Consider the following 17,925-nt stretch of genomic DNA (forward strand, 5'->3'; position numbering starts at 1 on the left):
TGGGAAATCTTGGTTACAGCTGTCAAGCTTCAAGTTTTGGGTGCCCTACCTGTCAAGCTTCAAGATTTTGGGTGCCCTTGGGGTTTTTCATGGTGTTGAATCCATTTCCACCACAAAAATAATGATTTAAACACTCCTATGATTAGATTTTTTGAAGAAAAAAAAATCAGATTCCGACAAAAAAAACAACAACACTTTTCTAGCAAAATTGTGATCTCGATAAACAACGCCTTTCATAAATAAATACATAATAAAATAATTGTAATAATTATCCAAATAAATTTAAAACATTTAAAAATAATAATATCTTAAATATATAATTATATAAAATCAAAAATATTTTAAATCTATAACCATATAAAATCAAAACTATTTTAAATATATGATAAGGAATTTTTAATTATCGTAAATGTGATTCAAATCAATTGAATATAGTTTGAGTAGGTGAAAAGAGACATGCCACAAATTTTATAGGTAGTATAAATGCTTACTCTAAAGATTAAATTAAAATGGTCATAAATATACATTTCAAATCATATTTTACAATGTAATGTAATGAAGGAAAAGTTACCAATTTTCTGATCAGATTAATTTATTGTCCCTAGAGGCACTATACAACCCATTATGAGGGAGATGTTGTCTGGTAACATTACATTTAGAAACAATAAAATTATACTTGTATTAACAAATTAAATGACATTTTTTCAGGGTTTTTTTTTTTTTTTTTTTTTTCAAGTGAATTTTATTGAAATTGGTTAGATATTTTTTACAAACATAGATTTAAATGGTTTAATTGCAAAGCTTAAGTGGCCACAATTTTTTAGGGGTAGACATTTTTTTATTATATATATATATATATATATATATATTTTTTTTTTCAAGTCAATTTTACTGAAATTGATTGGATATTTTTTACAAACATAAATTTAAATGGTTTAATTTGCAAAGCTTAAGTGGCCACAATTTTTTAGGGTGTTGAATCTATTTACGCATTCAAAAATGTATTCACAATCTCGCCCAAGTTGTATGGTCAAATTTTAGGTAGAAAAAGTCATTTTGTGTATTAGTTAGAATGCCTCATTAAAAATAGTAAAAACAAAAAAATATCAATAAAAATAGTTCAATTTTGACTTTAGTTCTACTTTAACTTTATTATAGAGAGATAAATTAATTGAAAGTTAAAAAATATTTTTTTAATAGGAGGAAGATATATAATTTTTCCACTACTTAATATGAAAACAGATGACGTGTAACAAAAATATTATAATGTGTAATTCATTCTATCTTCGGTTGACATCTATTCCTAAAAAATAACCAATGTCAGCAATAAATACAATATTTCCATCTCCATATCAAATAACATAATTTTATTTTTATGAATTCATGCTTTTGTGATTCATATTGTCTATTTCATTTTTTGGTAGAAAATCATGTTCTGGAAGCATTTCGAACCACCCAATGTGGTTCAACTAATGTGATTTTTTACCCAATTTTAAAATAATTTAAATTTAAATTTTTCTTATATTTTCACTTTCCATTGTGAGGGAGATGTGTAATTTATTCCATTTTTAATATGAAGCTAATATATAATTTAAAAAAATATATTGATAAACATTTTTTTTTAAATAATGTAGGTCATAAATCTAATATTTCAATATGCATGTTGAATAAAAGATTTTAATGCAATGATGCATCCATACTATTTATTCCTTAAGATCGACCGATTCTTCACCTTGTCATGAGGATGGACCACATTAGTTGGTTCGAAACGTTGACCAAATCCCGATTTTGTGATTAATCCAAAAGACATCTATCTACATAATGGAGAGAGTTCTTATTCCATATATAAATTATTTCTAATTCAAAATAAGAGGGAGACTTGTAATTCTTTCAATTATTTCTATTTTTGGATGACTTTGAACCTTAGATCTTATAGTTTTCATATTATTTCATAACACAACGTTGTCCCATGAACGACATTTAAAAAAATATTAATCACAAAATATATATATATATATATAGAGAGAGAGAGAGAGAGAGAGAGAGAGATTAATCCAAAAGACATCTATCTACATAATGGAGAGAGTTCTTAGTCCATATAAATTATTTCTAATTCAAAATAAGAGGGAGACTTGTAATTCTTTCAATTATTTTAATTTTTGGATGACTTTGAACCTTAAATCTTATAGTTTTCATATTATTTCATAACACAACATTGTCCCATGAACGACATTTAAAAAAATATTAATCTCATATATATATATATATATAGAGAGAGAGAGAGAGAGAGAGAGTGCTTTCTACTTTCAAATATGAGGAGCCCTGTATTAATATTTTAATGTGAAGAGTGTGAATCATAAATAAAATATTTCAAAGTTAAATATGTATATATTATATAAAATTAGTGAAAATAAAAAATTTCTTATAGTTAAAACATTTTATTAATGTTTTGCTCAAAACTAACAGAGATTCATCTAACTCCATATCTATCAAGAGCCTAGAGGAATTTGATCCCTCTCAGAACTTAGTAAATCTAAAATTAAATGATTTATACTGTTTTCTTAAGTATGAAAAAACAAACTCTTCACAAAACGAAAAAAAAATTAGATTATACTTCAAAGCCATTTAAAAAAAAACAATTTAGTAAAATACTATTTTTTTGCTAAGTTGTGTGAGTTTGAGATAATTGCATGCTTCACATTTGGCTTGAAAAACCATGACCGAGTGGCATCTAAGCCATCGAAATCACCTAGGGGTTGCACTTGGGGTCGGCCACACTAACCCTTAACATGGGTTGGATTTTTTCCCACAAAATTTCGAACTGGTGACCTTCACATCACAAAGTGTCTTAACTGTACACCCCATTACCATCTATTCTAAGCCCATGAGCAATATAAATACTATTATTAAATAAAAATAAATTATAAATATATTTTTCTTTAAAAATACATTTAAAAAGCATAATTCAAATATTAATTTCCTATTACAACTTAAATTCTTTATACACATTACATGATTTAACCGCATCTAAACAATACCATATTTATTAAAAACACATTCAACACATTTTTTAAATGTATATTCATTTTTTATCGATGTGAGTCTTCTCAAAAGTATGCATAATAGATATCGTTGGATGAGAAATTTAGTTATGCATCCAATGAGTGTCTACACTTGAAATTTGAGTAAACCTATAATGAGATAAGCCAAAAATACAGTTAAAAAATTAGTTTTTCTTCTTTTCCCTCCAAAATATTTACATGTACCTCTTTTTAATTTTAGAAGATTTTGATTGGTTTACATATTATGAGATGGAAATTACATGCAAATTTCATTGGTATTTTTAGTTTCCTCTCATTAGTATATGCTCAATCCAAAACATGCTCCATCTCTTATCATGGGTGATTCTTATTGCTTGTTAACCTCTTTCTTTCATTGTCACCCTTTGATAGTTGATGTAGTTCACATAATCAATTGACATTAATAACTATAACGAGCCATTCCTTCATAATGAGTCCTCCAAAATGGCAGCCAACTTGCCTTATCCTTAGATTCATTGGTTCAGGATTAGAATAATCAAATCATGGCAGGTAGAATATTTATCTCATAACCTTTCCCAAATCTCTCAAACTTTGGTTTATACCTCACCCACAATGCATGCATAGCTCAATCTACTCATATGCACTAGTATGCGCACTAACATCTTTTGACACAAAATATTTCCTTAAATTTCCCAATTAAAGGAAAACACATTCACTATTTCAAGCTCGTGCTACTCTCAAACATAAAAGTAGCTCAACAACATGCAACAATAACATGATAACGACCTTCTACGTCAAATTCAATCTTGATACATGTGACAAGGTGAACACAAAAACCAATTACTTTCGACTCTTAGTTTGGGCATTGTGGACGACTTGGGTATATAAATCAACCTCCATCTTAGCCAAAGGCAATAGTGATGTTGCCTTGTGTACTCACTTAGATTTCCTTAATTTTCCTAATGAAAGGAAAACAAATTGACTACTTCAAGCTCATGCTAGTCTCAAACAAAAGAGTAGCTCAACAACATGCAACAATAACATGAGAACAACCTTCCACATCAAATTCAATCTTGATACATGTAACAAGGTGAATACAAAAATCAATTGCCTTCGACTCTTGGTTTGAGCATTGCAGATTACTAGGTGAAAGAAATCAATCTCTATCTTAACCTTAAGACAATAGTGAAATTGCCTTAGGTACTCACTTAAAGCACCACATAGATTATTCTTCTAAAAAACTTAACATATCATTTACAAGATTTGAATCTAGATAGAGAGAATAACAACTATTCCACCCAACCACCCAAACTAAAAAATAAAAAAATTACAATAAATTCTTAGAAACCATTATAAAATTATATCACACCTCATAAAAATGGGTACAACCATTCCATGAATATTTATTCCAAACACTTATTTCTCATTCCAATTTTAACAATTAAACTATCCACTTCAATATTTATTCTATTTTTTCTGAAAATCCCATGATACTTACAAATTGGATCGACTTTTAAAATATTTTCTATAAAGTACTCTTATCCTTGTAATTTTCACCATCTTGAGTTCTGAAGATTCCATGGATCAACAAACAAATGTTATGTTTACAACCAATGTAATTTTTTAAAGCTTTTGATTATGACACATGTATGCCATGCATATATAGAGAAATGCATATATTACATTTGACAAGTGTGTTATACTTTAGTTGAGAAGTACATGTGGGCTGGTCACTTTATTCTTTTACATTCTTATTCATTACGAAAATAAATTTTACTGTTAATTTAAATATGGGTTATTATTTCAAGTATGGAATTTAAATGGAATGTGTAATTTATTAAATATAAAATATAAATAATTATTAATATATATAAATTTTAAATAATATAAATTAAATATTTATTAATTTATATTAAAAAAATATAATTATTTCTTATAAATTACAGATATATATATATATTAAATTTGACTATACATTTATTAAAGTTGACTACGATTACGACTACATGTAAAAATCATTTCCAAAAATAGTAATACATTTTTTTAATAATTAAATATTAAAATAAATAATATTTAATAATTAAATAATCATAATATTAATCATGTTCTTAAATAAACACTAATTAGACAGCATTATGGAGTGAGAGGTCCACTAATACAGAAACACCATCAATTACCACCTTTTATGGAGCGCGGTGGGATGAGTAAATGGTACTAGTTGGATTGGTATTGCAGTGCATGATATTTTTGAGAGTTCACGGGGTTGAACAAAACAAGGGATTGTAATTTATTGTTTTTTATTTTATTTTGGCGGACTTTTCCATCCCGAGGCCAGCCTATGCGCCGTTTCTTCCAACGGACACCCACTTCACATTTGAATTGCATATTTCCAAGAAATTTGACCCAGAAAACAGCTTATCGGCTTGAGGCATTTGGTTATCTCTGTACACAATTCCTTACACATCAGCCACAACAGTTCCCAGGAAAATAGGAAAAAAGCAGCCATGGAAAGCTTCGAGGACAAGTCTGAACAGAGGACAAGGTATGTATGTATTTCATGTTGCTGTATATATTATATATCAGAATGCATTTTATTGTGTTATGGAATTTACAGCTCTGGGTGGTCTATCAGAATTACTGAACTAGGTATCCATTCTCATTCTCATTCTCAGTAAATGTATATTTTCATGTGGTTGTTCCATAGAGCAATAGGATTAGAGATCACAAAGAAATTCATGCAGTTAACATAGCACATGACTGGTATATTAGACATTAAGGACAGAGTATATAAACATTATTTATTCGTGCAGTTTTTACAGTGCTGGTTTCATATATACGGTAAGTATCTCAACAATGATATTCAATTTCACAAAGTATTTGTTGATGATGACATGATCAATGCAAAAGCATTCTGTTGAGATTTTTACATGAATGATATTAGATGTTTTTCCATGTCAGAAGGTATTTCATGTAGTCGTATTGTCAGTAGTTTAGATATTCAGTTTAAGCAGGTGTTTTGGGCAGGTATTAGATGGATGAATATTAGATACCCACTTGAGTATTTCATGTAGTTGTAATGTTAGCAGTTTTGAATATTCAGTTTCGGCAGGTGTTTCGGGCAGTTATTAGATAATCGAGTATGAGGAACCCAATCGCACATATGATCTTATTTTTGCAAATGTGTGTATAGATTAAGGATCGGTGGTGTTTTGGGCAGTTATTAGACGAATGAATATCATATACTCACTTGGGTATGTTTTGTAGTTGTATGTCAGTAGTTTTAGATATTCAGTTTAAGCAGGTGCTTTGTGAAGTTGTTAGATGATTGAGTATATTGTACCCAATTGCACATAGGACCTTATATTTTAGATGTGTTTACAGTTTAAGATTTGGAAGTGTTTTGGGCAGTTATCAGATGAATGATTATTAGATACCCCATTGGATGTATGATCTTATTTTTGTAGATGTGTTTACGAATTAGGATTCAGATGTGTTTTGGTCAGTTAGTAGATGAATGAGTATGAGATGCCCACTTGGGTATTTCGTGTAGTTGTAATGTCAGCAATTTTAGACATTCAGTTTCAGGAGGTGTTTTGGGCAGTTATTAGACGAACGAGTATTATATATCCACTTGGGTATTTCATGTAGTTGTATGTCAGTAGTTTTAGATATTCAGTTTAAGTAGGTGTTTTATGAAGTTCTTAGATGATTGAGCATGAGATACCCAATTGCATATAAAATCTTATTTTGTGGATGTGTTTACAGTTTAAGACTTGAAAGTATTTTGTCCAGTTATCAGATGAATGAATATTAGATACCGAATTGGATATATGATCTTATTTTTGTAGATGTGTTTACAGATTAAGACTGGGTCTTGAAGGAGGGTATTGGCATGAAGACTGCGGTGGCACAGAATTCTGGTGAGCAAGAGTGTGAAAGCACTGAGATCAATGAGTCTGAGATCGATATGCCCATAGCCAAGAGGACAAGGGGAGCTCAGAGAGCAAGATGGCAAGAGCATTCCAGGAGTGTGCAACTGGAACAAGTGTGTTCCACTGAGCTTCAAGCTCCTTGGGTTCTTAATGGTGAGCACTCAAATAATTATGAGAAAAATGGAGAAACAGGGAGTTTTCATAGTAACAATTATGTAGGAGGCCAATGCAGTAAAAGTAGTACAGGGTTCAGAGAGGATATGCAAGTAAGGAGGGTTGGTGTGAAGGTGAAAGCTCAAGCAAGGCATATCAACTGTGTAAGAAATTCTGCAAAAGGGCTGCAACTAAGGATTTTTGATTATGGAATGAAGAAAATACACGACAAGTCTCAACAGTGGCTGAAAAACCACAGGAAGCAAAATGTTTTTGACAATGAGGAGCGAAACTATATTCAAGAATTAATCAAGGTGGAGGTCCACAAACAAATTATGCAGTTTATGAACGTGATACCAGTTGGAAACAAGAAACGACCATCACCAAAAAATGTCAGGAGTAAAAGGTATTATCTTCGGAATTCTGTAACGGAAGAACCTAGAAAGAGTGAAACCAGAGAAACAAAGGGTCGTTCCCAATTGTCCTATGTAGAAGAGAAAGAGCTGGTGGTTGATTTAGGCTTAGAGGAAGAAGAGAAGTTTGGCAATCTGGTTTTTGAGATAATTGAAGGTAAAGAGAGGCGAGGACCGCAATTCAAGAACATAAAAAGACTGGAACCAGTCACAAAACAGGGCATATTGGAGACTGACAAGGATTATCATAGTGATGAAACTGGCTTTTGTATGGCGTTGGAAAAGGTTGTGGAAGAAAAAATAGAAAACAGTGTCAACAATACTGCGAAACAGAAGAAAAGCAAAAAGGCGGCTGTACCAGTTATGGAGGAGACTGAACTTCCTTTTCAAGATCTTGTGCTGGATACCCAAAAAGGAGAAGAAATATTTTCAAATAGCCAAGATGTTTCTGAAGACTCCCAGCAATTGATTGTCATGGATGGATCAGAGGCAGCTGCAGATTTAGATGAGATGTGGAAGAACATGGACCTGGCCTTAAAAGGAGACTCACATAATTTGGACAATATGGTAAAGAGCTTGAATGAACTTTGCTATTAATTCCAAACCATAAGTTTTTGTAAATGAGATGTAGTTGTTAGAACTTAGAATCACGAAGCTGAAACAGTGAAATTGTTTACAGAGATAGAATTCTACATAACGCACCTCTACAACTTTCTAATTTTGGATTGGATATACATATATACCAGGAAAGCTAATCCATTCTTTAAGAAGGCATTTCCCCTAACCCAGTCTATAAGAAGACATTTCCCGTATCCCCTGTTAAGTTTTATTTTTTGCAAAATGTTCTTTACATGAACACGATTTTTTTTGAGCTAACTTAAAGCAGCAGCAAAATGAATGTCTTTTCAGAAAATAAAGCTCAACTTACCTTGTTAATTGCTGTTCAGATTGACATCTCCATGGCAGAAAAGGATAAACTCAAAAATCCAGATCTTGTAATAGGTGAAGGCAATGCCATTGCAGAAAAGGATAAACTAAATAATTTAGACCGTGATATGGGTGAAAGGCATGGCATGTCAGAAGAAAAAATAAAAAATCTAGACTGCAATATGGCTGAAGGAAATGGCATGGCTGAAAAGGATAAACTAAAATATCCAGACTGTGATGTTGGTGAAGAGAATGGCATGGCAGAAAAGGATAAATTCAAAAATCCAGACCATGATATGGGTGAAAGGAATGGCACGGCAGAGAAGGTTAAACTCAAAAATCAAAACTGTGATATGTGCAAAGGGAATGGCATGGCACACAATGATAAAATAAAAAATCCAGACCATGATATCAGTGAAGGGAATGGTGTGATGGAAAAAGATAAAATAAAATATCCAGATCATGATATGGGTGAAGGAAATGGCATGGAGGAAAAGGATAAACTCAAAAATCTAGATCATGATACGGGTGAAGTGAAAGAGATACAGATGCCAATAACAAAGTCAGAAGTTATAGAGTTTAATAAGCAAAGTAAGGATTCAATTTTTCCTATGGAGATCAAAAAGCTGGTAGAAGGGAACAATGCAAACAGTACTGCAAGAAAAAGGAAAAGGAGAAGAGAACCTGTACTAGCTGTTCAGGAGACAAGGTCGCCTTTTCAATGCCTCTTGATGGATATCCAGAAAGAAGCGGAAATACCTTCAAAACTTGAGAACGTTTTCGAAGACCAGAAAATATCAGAAGAGAATAATGTGCTAGACGATATGTGGAAGGACATGGAGCTGGCCTTAAAAGGAAATCTACTTAATTCAGACAGTTCAGTAAGTAATTCTAATATTTACAAGTTCTGAACGCAATTTCTTTTTTAAAGTTTCGGCAGAATGATTACCAAGTTGATATAGTTAAGAAATAGAAATCTGAAATGGTTGATCATTCAAAACTATTTAGACCTGTATGTCAAATACATAACAGTATTTGTTTTTAGGATTACACTGACTTAAGAAAGACATTAAGATTCTCTACAGATCGAGCATATTGCTCAAAACATCAGTGTCTCCCTAGTTCTAGGAGGTAGGATTGAATTAGTGTGATTGAGTGGTTGTAGGTTTCCATTGTCTAATCTGACTGTAAGGTTTTCCATCTAGTGATCAGCATTTCAGAGATCAAGGGAAGAAAAGTATGGAATTGGTTTGTAGATAGAGGAATTGGAGTGGTTATTAGCTTCAGAATTTTTAGAGGTTGTTGATGCGAAGTTGATGCGAAATACTTTATGTTACTTAGTCCTCTATGCTGCTTTTGAGAAGCAATCACTTAATATCAATTTATGTTTTAGCATCTCCTTTCTTTTTTTCCGAGGAGAAAATCCGTAATTTCCATTAATTTCAGAAAATTACATGTTGTAGATGCTTAACGCATATGCAGAAGTGGGCAAAGCCACATACAATAACAATACTTCAAGAGAAGTAATCCAGAAAAGCCCATAAACTGGGCAGCAAGTAAAGGGTATGTAAACCCCAAACCAGTCTGTAGAAAACAGAACTGTGGAGGATACCCATACCCGTCACAGCAAAACAGGAAATAAAGCAAAAAAACATAGCTTCTGTGGAAGAAAATGAAACAGAAAAACATCTAAATTTGGCTGCCCAAGCAAGTAGGAGAGGCACGAAATGAGGAAAGTGCAGTCATGGGAGCTACACCTCCCCCGCCCCCTCAAAACTCTCCTCCTGAAGCCGACGAAACCAGAGGTAGAGACCAAACTGCCCAAACTTCCACAACCGCCTGTAGAAACCCCAGCAAAAACGGCAATGATGATGCGGCCCGAAACAATGCAGAGAAATACATCTCCACACCCCTGTTCCCTCAACGCATCAAAATACCGCAAAGGAATGCTAGCGAGCCATCAAAAAAGCACCAACTGCCATAGCAGAGGAACCCATCCGGTCCCAGCCAGAGCAGAGGCGGCTAGGGCAGCCACCTCGCCCCCACGAAGAGTGATCTGAAGACCAAAAAAAAACCTCGTTTCCGCTCCGCTGCGCAGTCAAAAACACCAAAGGAATACACTCCTTTGCTAGACCACCAAGCAGAGCCGCACGGAAGGTTGAGCAGGGGCCGCCAAAGTCTTAAGGCATTGAGTCGCCTCAACCGCTCGAAAGAAACAAAGCAAGGAGTCCCGGACCTCTTCCGTTCAGAGTCCAAGACAAGCGGGCCACCAAACTGGAATCACAGAGTCAAAGCCGAGGGAGGATGCAGGTGAGCAGGAAAGGGAAGGCAGGGGCCGAAAGATGAAGCTCCGCCTCAGGGAGAGCAGGAACCGATAGACGTCAAATCCCCAATTGAAAACTGCGAAAAACCGGTTAGATCTCCAGCAGCACGGTGATGGCGACGATGATCAGGCAAGAGCGTCAAGAAGGGCCACCAAAACCAAGGGCGGCCCTGCCGCCACTTCCCAACGGCGGCAGCTGGGGCAGTAGTTAGCATCTCCTTTCTATTATTAGTGCTGCTGCAATTATCTTCATGATATTTGTTTTCTCCATGAACTGTCAGCTCCAAGTACTGTTGTACTAGGTATCTCAAATTCACAACTTAAACTTCAGATGGGAATAATTGCGGTGCTACATGGGATTGGGAGTGCGTCCCCTGCAATTCCCATGTTTAGGGGATGGGGAAACTCGGTGGGGGATGTTTCCCTACATCTCTCTTTTGGGGATGTTTCTCTACATCTCCCTTTTGGGGAAACCCAGGGAGAGGCAGGGGGGGCATTTACCTTTTGTGGGGGACTCTAGGGCTCCCCCCTCATTTTTTTTCAATAAAACACAAAAATATCAAATTCCTAGAGTGAATATGAATATTTTATTCATGCCTTCATTGTTCATGTTTGTGATCAGTCATTGTTTATCAATATTTATTTTTTTAAGGATTTTGGATAGGATCCTCTATGTTGGGGACCGTGTCATTTCCTAAAATTTAGGGTTGCCTCTACTCATCCCCCAGATACGTTTCCCTGTTTCTGTGTCCACCATCCTGGAAACTTGGTGGAACATTGGAAAACTGTGAGATTCTTTGATATTGCAAGTACGGACATTAGTTACTTTGAAGGCAGTTTCTGTCTTTTACTGTCGATTGTGAATCGTGAATAAAATCTTCAGTTTCTTCATTACAGGGCAGAAGGGAGATGAACAGATAGTTGGTTGCACTCCTGAAGCCTCCTGAATGTTTACCATAAAACCATAGTTTGAAATTTTTGAGAAGTTCTATTGTGGAGATAATTTGTCTGAGAATGGTAATAGACAAGGACATTTTACTTGAGTTTAGCAATTTTTATTGCAACCTGTTTACCATAAGTCACTCAAGTAAACAAACTATCCAATTATAAAAACTGATAGTTATATTCCAATGAACGAACATAAAGTGTTCATTTCAATTTATACAAACTATGTTGTTCAAATTGCATTGCTGCAACTGCAGTATTTGAAGGTATCACAGAATAATTTAACATTCACATCCAGATCTGCAATTTTTTTTAAAAATAGAATGCTTCTAATCCTTGCCCCCTCATAGGAATGTGCACCCTGCAACTTCTGCCTGAAGGAAAGCCAATTTCTTTTCGCACTTGTTAATTCCTCTATTACAAAAGCAACTTGAATCTCTATTCAGACCACCTGTGGAGGGGAATTCATTGCCTAATATGTTTCTAGGGTTGAGGAGTTGTGAATCTACATAGTACACACTAAAATAGTAACACCTATGACTACGTGATGGTTATACAATGAATTCCTGCTTCTTAGGTTCTATTACAGCTCAGAAAACTGCCTCATTTTCCTTAACATTAGGTGCAGGAGGCACATACTTATAGGTGACTGCAGGACGCACATATTTATAGGTGAATACAGGAGGCATATACTTATAGTTGAATGCAGGAGGCACGTACTTATAGGTGAAGAGCTACAAGTAGATATGGGCTATGCAAAAGCATGTATTTACTCCTTTGTGATGTTGATTAATTTTATTTCAATTCTATCTTATAATCAAGAAATTATAGTAGTTGTATCATGAACCATAAAATTGAAGCTTTAGAAAAGGCTTTAATGAGGTTAAAAATGTGCCCCTTTGATCCGTAATGGCTTGGCCTATGGCTGATGCGATTCATCAACACAGATGCCTTTAATCTTTTACTATGTGGAATTTCAATGTTCTTATTGTGTTGGTTATTTAACCTTTCTGTCACCTGTTTCTGACAAATTACTGTTGAGTAGTATCAACCAGTATTGCTGTGTAGTTTTGTTATGACGTGCTATGGCTAACATCAGATTTTACTGTCTATTAAGATATGAAATACAAAGCAGCACAGTCATGCAATCACATATTGCAGATCACATTTGTACCCTGGAAACGCAAATTGGAAAACCAACATCAAAGATGAGGCTTTCCTCAGCTCCAAGAAATTTCAAAAAGATGCAGAATACTACACAGGCTCAATTAGAGCCTTTCTCCTATGCCAATGAATCAAAGGCCAAGGAATAGTAACTACTGTAAATCCTCTCTCAAGGTTTCACACCCTTCTTCCAACCGCTTAGTGAGGCATGGACTCGTGTGCTTCTGAATTTTCTTGCCTCTGAGGTTATGATCCAAACAAATCAGCGATTGCTTCCTCTTATTTGGATTGGTGTGCTTCTGAATTTTCTTGCCTCTTAGGTTATGATCCTATCAAATAATATGGCTTCCTCTTATTTGGAGTGAGGCCCCACCATTCAAATTGTATAGATGCAACATCAAGTCTATTCTTGGCTTTGGCAATGCTATGAAACATGGGAGGACTTCTCCCTCCCCGTGCTTCGAATATTGGATAATCTTCATGGCCATGTAGAGAACTTCCAAAGTCGGGCTTTATTGCCTTAACAAACCAGTTGTCAATGATTGCACAATGTCGAACCAATTCAAGTTGACATGGCTTTACCACTCTTCTAGAGTGCTTGAGCTCTTTTTTTGTGAGTGGAAATATTGGTTTCTTCTTTGCAAATGGATGGTTGAATCTCTTTCTTCCCTCACCCCAAGGTGCCCTTTGCATGAGCATATAAACCTAATGTTAACTTTAGTTAACAATGGTATGTTCTATGCTTTGCACAATTACTTCAATGTTCCCTTAGCAGCCCAATGACAATTTCCAATTCAGTTTTCCAATAGCAATCACATTAACCATAAATCACATTGACAGTAACTGTAGATACATGAATAACAAAATGCAGAAGACAAGCCAAGACAAGACAACACTAGATTTGGCGAATGCCAGGGAAAAGCCCCAAGATGGGGAAAACCCTTTGATCAATTATTCTTATTATTATATCAAATGTTCAGCAGAGAGAGAGAGTACAATAATGCCAAATGATGATCAAAGCAGCCCTGTCAAATCTGAAATTTCCTGCAGCAGTCAACAGCCATAACCAGAAAGTCAATGTTGGTCAAAACAGCAGCAAAATGTCCTCAATGCAGCTTGGTCATACCCAGTCAAACTCGGCCTTCTAAGGTGGTCAATTTCAGTCCAAAATAGTCATGAAATCAATGGTCAAACTTAGTCAAAGTCTGCACTTGAAGTCTGTGGTCAGCTCTGGTCAATGTGCCTAGAATACCTCAGTTTCTGTGCCAATAGATGCAGCTTTCCAAAAATGAAAGTTTGACCCAAAAACCGCAGTCAAACTTGGTCAACGCTGGTCAAACCTGCAACAGATTCCTGGAATTCAACCCTGTAATTTTTCCTGAAATGTGTCCTTCTTCACTGCCATACATGTGAGGAAAAGAGATTCCAAATAAGCTGTATGAACCAATCATATGAGAAGAGAGAAAAATGTTGATTTGATGAAGTTCCAAATGAGGGTGGAGGTCTCTCTAATTTATACAAGTCATTGAGGGTTAAAAGACATGTTTGTTAGGCTTCACGAGCCTACATGATGATGTGGCCGACCTTGACAATTTGCACGTGTGGGCTTGACCTCAAAACATAATTTTCCTTATCCAAATTTGATGATTTGTTGACGGTGCTGGAAATCCGTCAACCAAGGGGATCTCCCCAATATGAAGTCCCAATCAGAGCTCACATCGTTTGGTGTAGGAGTCCCATCCGGTATAAAGACCCGGTTGCCAAATCCTTAAATATTTTCCTTGGCTCTAGCTGTCAGCATAGGAGAGTGATGCAATGGTGTCTTCGAAAAGCAAGGGAGGTGTGCCTGGTGAGTGTGCAGTTGCAACTGTGTCAAGGTTCTTCTACTGCAAAGGGGGGAGAAAACTTATAAACCATAAAAATATGAACTTTGAAGTCAAAACAAGGTCAGGCTATGTCCACAGTTTGTGAACTTGGAGCACAAGGATTGGGGAGCCTGCAAACACTATATATTTTCTTCAAGAAAGCTTGTTAGACATATGGCGAATCAGATCACCTAAGATAGACCCAAAATCTACCAATATAATGTTCTTATTACCATTTAATGAATAAATGAACTTTTAAAATTCTAAGCGCAATATAGGAATGCCCATACTTAGCACATACCACAAATCAATAGATAATAAACACCATGAACTGCACCCCAAATTCTTAATTATGATTCAAAAAATGTTCCCAGTGGGACAATAGCGTTACATCAGCTTTTCTGTAAAATTTTTTGCCAAACATATGATGGCTTGAGACAAAAATGACTCCTAATTTATAGATAAATCAACAAAGTGGAAAAATAATGGCTAGTTGGCTTGATCCTCGTCAAAATAATCTCTGTTGCCAAAAAATATTTGATCGTTCTTTAATCTCCATCGATCGTTCTTTAATCTCCATCGTTGAAAATATTTATTTTTGAGGAATTTTCGAATTTCTCATTTAACCCATTTTTTATTAGCTCAAAATTTATTATTTTGAGCTAATTTCCTCAAAAAATTGACTTTGACTTAACCACCAAAGTCCAAGGGTCCAATTTTTCTTGAAATTTCCATTATTCTATTGGTGGGGGACCTCCAAAAATTAATTTCTTTGATACCCATGAATTTGACTCTAACTAATTAAATTTTTGGCTTAGAAATTTAATTTATTTTTTGGCACATTTGAGGGGATTAATAATTTTTCCGCCTTCTAATATTTTAGCCATGGTGTCTAAGAATGAGGGACCATGCACTAAAATATTTTTTACATAAGATAATTACATTTTCAACCCTCAAAGGGGGAACACCCATTCGGTATAGACCCTCAAATAACTTATGCAATTTTGCAACACAATATGATTTGCTAGACCAAGTGATTTGTAATAAAATAATTTAACCAATTAGCTTAAATTATTCCCGAACTACTTTTACATAAGAATCTATTAAAACACTAGGACTCACCTAAGACTTTGACGAAGAATTCCATCCTAGTTTTGAGGGGAAATTGGAGGGAAAAACTCTGTTGACCATTCGTGTTTAGAAACACGAGTTAGCGAGACGAGAAACCTCCTAGGATGAAACTCTTGCCAAAATAATAGGCTTGCCTAGGTTGTTACATAAATACACGGTCTTACTAGCATCATTTACATTATAAATTTGCAGAATGGGTTTACAAAGACTCAATGAATAAATGATTGATGATCCGATCCTTTAATTTTTTTTTGGCATATCTGCTTTCTTGGAACTTTAACAAAAAGTGCGCAACGGGTTTCTCATAAGAAATTTGTCCCAAAGTTGCCCAAATTTAAACATTAGGGAGTAGTTGTAGCAGGGTTGAGGCCTGCTAGTGGTGTTGGATGTTGGCCGCAGTCTGTTCTGTGTAAGGAATGACTGGACGCAACCCTAGGAGCTGGGCCGAGGGCCTCATTAACAAGCCCAAAAAGGTCGAGTGCCTTAAGAACAAGGACAAAACAATGTGAGAGCTATCTAAGAGGGGCCGAGTATTCTTGGGCCTGTCGAAAAGCTAGCCGAGGGTCATTCGTGGAGGACTGAGGGTTGGTTGAGCTGGTTATAAGGGTTGCTATGGAGGATAAGGGAGCTGGCTGAGTATCACAACAAGGCAAAGGCTATAAGGGAAGTCTATTAGGCAAAGGAGGGACCTAATAACAAGGTGACAAGTGGCTATATAGATAAGCTAGCTAAAGGAGCAGGCAGCTGAAAGTTACAACATGTGGACAAAGATCTCAAGGAGTTGATTTCTGTGGACAGAGAGGATTGAAAGCGCTGCTTGTAAAGGACGACAAACAACAAGTATGTTGAGTTATTTTGTCTTTGTTTTATGGGAAGATGAGGGCCTGAAGGATTAGAACTTAGCCCTAGTTGTAACAGTCGAAGGACAAACTTGTATCTTGTATACTAGCATTGTATCAGGGTTTGTGAAGGACCATGATCCCTGGTACGGAAGCCCTAAGGTTTTCTTATTGATGGACTAATGAGAAACGTGATTTGGGACATAAAACATGTGTACTATTATTGATATATTTTTTGTTATATTATGCGGTGCAAAGTGCTTATATTTAGGCATCTTTAATGTGTCTATTTTCTTAGCTAAGTCATAGACCAGACCTAGGGTACATGGAAATTTTAATAGCCTAATCCAAGAAGGTGCCCATCGATCCCGGAGTTTGGAAACCTAAATAATACGAAGAGGGGGTGAATCAGTATTATGCAAAATTTAAACAATTATTTAGCTAGTCAATGTCATTAACTACTACAACACATTAATCACATAAGTATTGGACATAAGATGTTTATGTGGGAAGCCATATGGGAGAAACCCACAAATATTCTTTTAATTTTAGTGTAAATGCAAGCACCAACTTAATTTACATGAATTTATGTAGGCACCAACCTATAGGAGGAGGCTCCAAACCCCTTTTCTTTACAAGCACCAACTTGCTAGAAGCACTCCACTATTTTTAGGCATCAACTTGCTGATTTTTTAGTCACCTACCTGAAGGAGACACCAATTGCCCAACTTATAAAATCTTCTTTGCGTAGCACCCTCTTTGTCTCTAATTCTTTTCAATTTACTTATGCACAATAGCTTTTGATTTTGCCCAATCTTCATTTACAAATCTGCTCAACTCTTCTCGCACACTCTATCTCTTATATGCTTTAGATTTATGAAATTTAGTAGCTTCAACTTTTGCTCAGTCCTCACGTGCCAACAATATCTCTTTCTCTCTCTTTTTCATCAGTTGTTGTGTCAATCAAGAACTACAACTTATATAGGTTTTTTGCTATCTGCCACAATGTTGTTTTTCTTTTGCCATCTTTTCGCCTTCACAATTATGAGAATTCAAGTCGCTTCAGGTTCTCTCATTTTCTTTTTTCTGATAGCTTAAATTGGGTGTTTATCAACTTTCGGTGTCATACTTAATTTGGATCCATTGGAGTTCTCATTTCTCGACTCTCGGATGAGAAATAATTCAAACAATG

At 35.1% G+C, this 17,925-nt stretch overlaps 1 protein-coding gene across 1 annotated transcript in view; it reads left to right on the top strand.

Moving 5' to 3' along the window:
* Nucleotides 1–5,272: 5,272 nt before the first annotated feature.
* LOC149147218 (uncharacterized) overlaps nucleotides 5,273–17,925 on the top strand; it is a 249,979-nt gene continuing 237,326 nt past the window's right edge. Inside the window, exons 1-3 of the mRNA XM_089440680.1 lie at nucleotides 5,273–5,583; nucleotides 6,902–8,106; nucleotides 8,487–9,347. Of these exons, the coding sequence (XP_089296806.1) occupies nucleotides 6,934–8,106; nucleotides 8,487–9,347 (2,034 nt within the window). The 5' untranslated portion in view covers nucleotides 5,273–5,583; nucleotides 6,902–6,933. The remainder of the gene's footprint in view (nucleotides 5,584–6,901; nucleotides 8,107–8,486; nucleotides 9,348–17,925) is intronic.

This window comes from Pinus tabuliformis, chromosome 9, assembly GCF_031772625.1.
Source record: "Pinus tabuliformis cultivar Carrire ecotype Pingquan chromosome 9, CPIR1, whole genome shotgun sequence".
Classification (NCBI taxonomy): Eukaryota; Viridiplantae; Streptophyta; class Pinopsida; order Pinales; family Pinaceae; genus Pinus; species Pinus tabuliformis.